The sequence below is a fragment of the Leptonychotes weddellii genome, chromosome 8 (assembly GCF_054177405.1).
Source record: "Leptonychotes weddellii isolate Sample4059 chromosome 8, ASM5417740v2, whole genome shotgun sequence".
NCBI classification, from domain to species: Eukaryota; Metazoa; Chordata; class Mammalia; order Carnivora; family Phocidae; genus Leptonychotes; species Leptonychotes weddellii.
In genome coordinates this window covers 9,815,171-9,822,032 of record NC_138376.1, presented here as the reverse complement: position 1 = coordinate 9,822,032, position 6,862 = coordinate 9,815,171, and the positions used below count along the sequence as shown (strand labels likewise).

The window sequence follows — 6,862 nt, the reverse complement described above, 5'->3', positions numbered from 1 at the left end:
CTACAGGGAAATCATTCATGAAAGTCAGAGTCAACGGATGAAGCAAACTTCATTACTGTCTTATTTTAAGAACTTGCCACAGCCACCCCACCTTCAGCAGCCAGCACCCTGATCAGTCAGCAGCCAGGAACATGGATGCAAGACCCTCCGCCAGCAGAAAGATCGCCACTTGCTGGAAACTCAGATGATGGTTAGCATTGTTCAGCAATGAAGTATTTTTTAAAATATTTATTTATGTTAGAGAAAGAGAGTGCGTGGGAGCACGAGAGGGAAGGGCAGAGGGAGAGGGAGAGAAAATGTCAAGCAGACTCCACACTGAGCACAGAGCCCGATGCAGGGTTCGATCCCAAGGACCCTGAGCTGAAACCAAGAGTCGGACACCCAACTGACTGTGCCACCCGGGCGCCCCAGCAATGACGTATTTTTTAATTAAGGTACATAATTTTTCTAGACATATGCCATTACACACTTAACAGACTACAGTATAATGTAAACATAAGCTGGGAAACCAAAAAATTCCTTTGACTCACTTGACTGCAGTATCTGCTTTACGGCAGTGGTCTGGAACCAAACCCACAATATCTGAGGCCTGTACATTCTATGTTAAGGAAGACTTATATAAACTGCATTTCCCAAGCAGAATTACCTAGGAGAATAATTAGAATTGTAGCAAAATGCATTTACTCAGAAAAGTGGTATCAAACAAAGAACATCTATCAACAGAGTTTACTCCCAGCTAGGAAAAAAAGAAGGGAGGTTTTCGTATCTGCAAAGAAATACACAACCAATTTAAAGCAAATGACTCAGACAGATGCAGGAAGATAAGTCAAAATAAAGTGGCTAAAAAGAAAATCCCAAATGTCTCAGAGGCTCTTTCTCTAGTTAGCTATCAAAGGCTGGACAAGGATCATTACTATACCCACAAGAGGGAAGTGGGGCAGAGGACAATCACAGCTACTTTACATTTCTTTGAAGACCCAGGATCTCTTTTTCATGCCCCGCTTTCAGAAATAACAAAACACTGATACCAGAAGGTAACCACGGCTTTCAGAATACAGTTCATGAGGGGCACCTGGGTGGCACAGTCTGATAAGTGTCCAATTCTTGATTTCGGCTCAGGTGGTGATCTCAGGTCCTGCATTGGGCTCCGTGCTCAGTTTGAGATTCTTTCTCCCTCTTCCTCTGCTCCTCCCACTCATGCTCTCTCTCTCAAATAAATAATAAAATAAATCTTAAAAAAAAAAAAAAAAAAAAAAAGAGCATACAGTTCATGAGACTACTGACAGTTGCCATCCTGCCTCATTCCCTGCTCAGGACACCATCACTGTGACTGGGATCCTGGATCCACATCTTATTAACTGTGTGACCCTGAGCAGGTCACAGTCTCTCTGAGCCTCACTTTCCTGAGCTGTAAAATGGGATGATAATAGCTACTTTTAAAGGGTTCATGTGAGGATTAAAGATAATGTTCGTAAAGCACCTCACAGTCTCTGACATATGATAGGTGCTGCAAATGTTAGTTACTGTTATCAGCAACAATATCCCAAATACCATTCAGGTCCATTTCATCCACACACACAAAAAACTGTTTTATGATTTACTAATTACCGGCTTTGTAAATCATTTTGGTTTTGCTTAAGAAGGGTAATATTAAAAAACAGAAAGAAATGATAAGGTACCCGTACCTTCCTACCTATAAGACTGAATCAGGTTACTGGCCCAGGAAGTTTATCTCCCATATAGATACTCCTACCTCTTATACGTCACTAAGATCTTAAGCTTGGTCAGAAAAGAGTGAGCCATGATATTATCCTATCATGTGGTACTATCAAACATAAAAGGGAATTTTTTGACTATAAGCCCAAGAAATAAAGAATATCAGCATAACTCGTTCCAATGAAAACAAAAAAAAATGAACTTCCACACCCTGATTTACCTGGATTTGTTTCATCTCTCAAGTGTTCAAGGAGGGAAAAAAACACATTTCAAGATATGAAGCTTTAAGCAGACCTAATTTTTAAAGCAATAACTTCCAGAGTACATTCTACAACCAGAACAAAGTCACTATAACCCCTTTTATTTTATATATTTGTACCTTTTTTTTTTTTTTAAATTAGGCTCCATGCACAGCATAGAGCCCAATGTGGGGCTAAACTCATGACCTTGAGATCAAGACCTGAGCTGAGATCAAGAGTCGGATGCTTAACCAACTGAGCCACCCAGGCACCCCTATATATTTATACTTTTAAACTGAGATCCAATGTCACACACACAACTCTGAGTCACTCTAAGAACCAACAAATCATAATTGTGTTTCCAGAGCTGAACTGAGGCAGAAAAGGTTAGTGGTATATTTTGGAAATAATTTCTATACTTTAAAACTATTTCCTGTCCAATCCTCTGTTAATCAGACATGAAATTAACTATAAGTAACTCTTTTCCAAAAAATCATATTAACCAAGAATTTAATGTATTCCTAGAGGGCTTTGAATTTCTCATTCCTAAAAGTGATGTACAGATACAAACATAAAACTCACTCAGATTTGCTGTCATGGATTCTAAATCTGCTAATAAGCCGGGAAGCTGTTGGAGCTGCTCCTGTAATTCGACGAGGCTCGTCCTCTTCTTTTCCCAGTGTGCTGAAAGCATAACCACCTCGCTGTCCACCAGCTGCAACACAGAGAAGCAAGGGTAAGGTAAAAACAGATTTCAGGCACAAGGAAATGACAGTTGGCAGAATGAGAGTTACTCACTGTTATCTTTAAAACCCCTCTACTGAGTATCCACAACAGGACACCCCAGAGAAAACTGGAGTTGTTTTCTTTCTTAGAAAAGTACCAACTTAACATTCAGGGCAGAAAACCTCAAATTACTGCTTGTCTCACTGCATCTTAACTCAGATAAGAGAAAGTTCAGAACTGACCTTAGAAATCACTTCTAACTATACCCTGTTTTTAAGTAAACCATGTATTTGAAAATCCAAATCTAGAAAAAATAAATCAAAAACCCAAAACTAACAACTGAAAAGAAAACAAAAACAACCCAAACCACAATTACCAGGTAATTATTTGCCTTACAAAAGGACTTTTTTGAACAGAAAAGTTACTGAACGCATGTAGAATATATACGATTCAATTTATATTTAAACAGGAACACAGTGCATAAAGTAAGGTAAACAGTACTTGTACGTGAAAGAATTAAGGCAAGTGATGGATTCCGGAAAAAAGGAAAATAGCACTTATGTTAACAAAGAAGGAATTCAGCTGTAAAGGGCTCCTAATAGCAGGGCTGTGATATACTAGACTGGCCTGAAGGAATGCTAACTTCTTTTACTGAAGACTGTAGAGAAAATGACAGACATCGGTTTCTCCCAGACAATTTTGTTTTGGTCTTAACATGGTGGGAGGGAAAGGGCTTAGAATAAGATTTAGAAGGAGCAGGGAGAGGTCATCTTTTGAAAACACCACCAATGATAAGCAAGAATTATGGAAGATAACCACAGTAATACAATAAATACAAAGACTGCAAAATTCATTATATAACAGAAGAAAATGCATTTGAATTTTACCTGTAAATCAGAGTTCACAGTTAAGTTTAAAAAAAAAAAAAGACATTTTACATATTCCAAGATGAAGATTTTTCTGGAGTTAGAACATGAATACCACAAATTCTTTTTTTAAGACTTTTTTAAAAGATTTTATTTATTTGAGAGAGTGAGAGAGTGCGTGCACATGAGCATGGGGGCAGGGGCAGAGGAACAAGCAGACTCCCTGATGAGCGCAGAGCCCCATGCAGGGCTTGATCCCAAGACCCCGAGATCATGACCTGAGCCAGAATCAAGAGTCAGATGCTTAACTGAGCCACCTAGGCACCCCTGAATACAACAAATTCTTTTTTTTTTTTTTTAAAGATTTTATTTATTTATTTGAGAGAGAGAATGAGAGACAGAGAGCACGACAGGGAAGAGGGCAGAGGGAGAAGCAGACCCCCTGCTGAGCAGGGAGCCCGATGAGGGACTTGATCCCGGGACTCCAGGATCATGACCTGAGCCGAAGGCAGTTGCTTAACCAACTGAGCCACCCAGGCGCCCCAACAAATTCTTACTGAATCCCACTAAGGTAACAAAGGACTTTAGAGAAATAAAAATGTCAAAATTAGATGCAAAATTATTTGTATGTGGTTCTAGATTGCTTCGGTTTCTACATTTTAATATTCTAGAAATTCCCAACATGGCAACAAAAGAACTAAGCTCTGACAGAGAGGTTAAAATACGCCTGGTTTCCTTACGGTGTCCCCTGGTTCGCACACCTCCCCACTGCTTTCCAGCCCACACTGGAGAGAAGACCACATCACCTCTCCTGGACAAGCCTCCGCTGAGCTGGAGAGGTGACACCAAGCTTTACTCAAGCTGCACTGCTCATTAATTTTGTATACTTAAAAACGCCTATTGCCAACCAGTTTTATAAAGATGCCTAAGAGTAGTTTAAGAAATGCTGAGCAACGCTGACATATCTAGCTGTGCAATAATAAGGAAATTAAGGCTTGACACAAGGATCTGCATTCATAAAATTCATCTGTACAAACTTCTGCTGACCACTCCCTGTCTGCCAGGCACTGTTTAGGCTATGGAGATGTAATGGTGAATGAAACAAAACAAATCCTGCCCACTTCGTGTTTATAGCCTCGCAGCAGTCTCCCAAATTCTCTTAGCTTCAGTTTTTAAACTCTAAAAAAGAAAAAATAATTCCTATATCACAAGGGCTGATCTGAGGATAAATAAAATCTATTTTTCCTGATATATATATTTTTTTATAAAGTCAGTTAAATCTTAACTACCCTGGTTAATTAGGTTAATTAGAAAAATCAAGAGCAATTTTTTGATATTAACCATTTCTTACTGAAAATTAAAGTGCAATATCAGTATTATAACAACTGCAATCTAGTTCATGACTTCCACAAAACTGAAAATTATACTCTCAATACAGGATAGACGAAGCATACACAGAAAAATAAAAGAATACATTAAAATGCCATTTTTATTTAAAAGAATGAGAGAATGAATGGATTCTCAGAATCATTATCGATAATTATGCAATAATACTAAAAACATTTTGAGCATTTTCTATGTGCCAAGCCCTGTGCTAAGCAATTTATATATATTATCTTGTTTAGACCACTTCTACCACCTCCATTTTACAGATGAAGACCCTAAGGTGTAATGAAGTTATGTCTCTTTCCCAAGGGCCACAGTGGACTGACATCAATCCCACGGAATTTGACACTCAAGTCCAGGCCCTCAATCAGTATTCTAGGGATTGTGCTACAGGGGTGTGTGAAAGGAAGAAGTGAGAAGCTAGCAGAAAAAAACGTTCTAAAACACTATACTTAAACTTTACTTAATAAGAAATGATCTATCACAAAAAGGCCAATTTTTCCGCCTCTAAATAAACAATTGTGAATAAAGCCAGCAAATACCAGGAAATCAAATTTAAGCAGTTAAGACAAACCCACAGCGCTTCATTCCAAAATTCCTTCTGGTGGACACTGCAGCAGGAGCATGAAGACAAAAGATGCTGAATACCAAACTCAACAGTTCAATGCTTTGGGGTACTTAATTTCATGTGATTTCCAAACAACTTCGTATGGTAAGCAGGGTAGGTGTTGTTATGCCATTTTATAGACGGGGAAACTAACAACAGAGAAACTAAGTTAAATGCTAGAACTCATATAGGAATTCAGCAAAGTGGCAGGATATAAAATCAATGCACAGAAATCAGTTGCATTTCTATACACTAACAATGAGACAGAAGAAAGAGAAATAAGGAATTGATCCCATTTACAATTGCACCAAACACCATAAGATACCTAGGAATCAATCTAACCAAAGAGGCAAAGGATCTGTACTCTGAAAACTATAGAACACGCATCAAAGAAATTGAAGAAGAAAGAAATGGAAAAATGTTCCATGTTCATGGATTGGAAGAACAAATATTGTTGAAATGTCTATGCTACCCAGAGCAATCTATACATTCAATGCAATCCCTATCAAAATACCATCAACATTTTTCAGAGCTGGAACAAATAATCCTAAAATTTGTATGGAACCAGAAAGGATCCTGAATAGCCAAAGTAAAGTTGAAAAAGAAAACCAAAGCTGGAGGCATCACAGTTCTGGACTTCAAGTTCTATTACAAAGCTGTCATCATCAAGACAGCATGGTACTGGCATAAAAACAGACACATAATCAATGGAACAGAACAGAGAGCCCAGAAATGGATGCTGAACTCTATGGTCAACTCATCTTCAACAAAGCAGGAAAGAATGTACAATGGAAAAAAGACAGTCTCTTCAATGAGTGGTACTGGGGAAATTGGACAGGCACATGCAGAAGAATGAAACTGGACCATTTCCTTACACCATACACAAAAATAGACTCAAAATGAATGAAAGACCTAAATGTGAGACAGGAATTCATCAAAATCCTTGAGAACACAGGCAGAAACCTCTATGACCTCGGCCTCGGTAACTTCTTGCTAGACACATCTCCAAAGGCAAGGGAAACAAAGGCAAAAACGAACTACTGGGACTTCATCGAGATAAACAGCTTTTGCACAGCAAAGGAAACAGTCAACAAAACCAAAAGACAACCGACAGAATGGGAGAAGATATTTGCAAATGACATATCAGATAAAGGGCTGTATCCAAAATCTATAAAGAACTTACCAAACTCAACATCCAAAGGACAAATAATCCAGTCAAGAAATGGGCAGAAGACATGAACAGACATTTCTGCAAAGACGACATCCAAATGGCCAACAGACACATGAAAAAGTGCTCAACATCGCTCGGCATCAGGGAAATC

The 6,862-nt window shown here is 38.6% G+C and overlaps 1 protein-coding gene across 1 annotated transcript in view; it reads right to left on the bottom strand.

Annotated features, from left to right (window-relative positions):
- Window positions 1–6,862, bottom strand: part of DTNBP1 (dystrobrevin binding protein 1) — a 115,428-nt gene that overhangs the window by 83,626 nt on the left and 24,940 nt on the right. Inside the window, exon 5 of the mRNA XM_081827655.1 lies at window positions 2,538–2,670. Coding sequence (XP_081683781.1) covers window positions 2,538–2,670 — 133 coding nt within the window. The remainder of the gene's footprint in view (window positions 1–2,537; window positions 2,671–6,862) is intronic.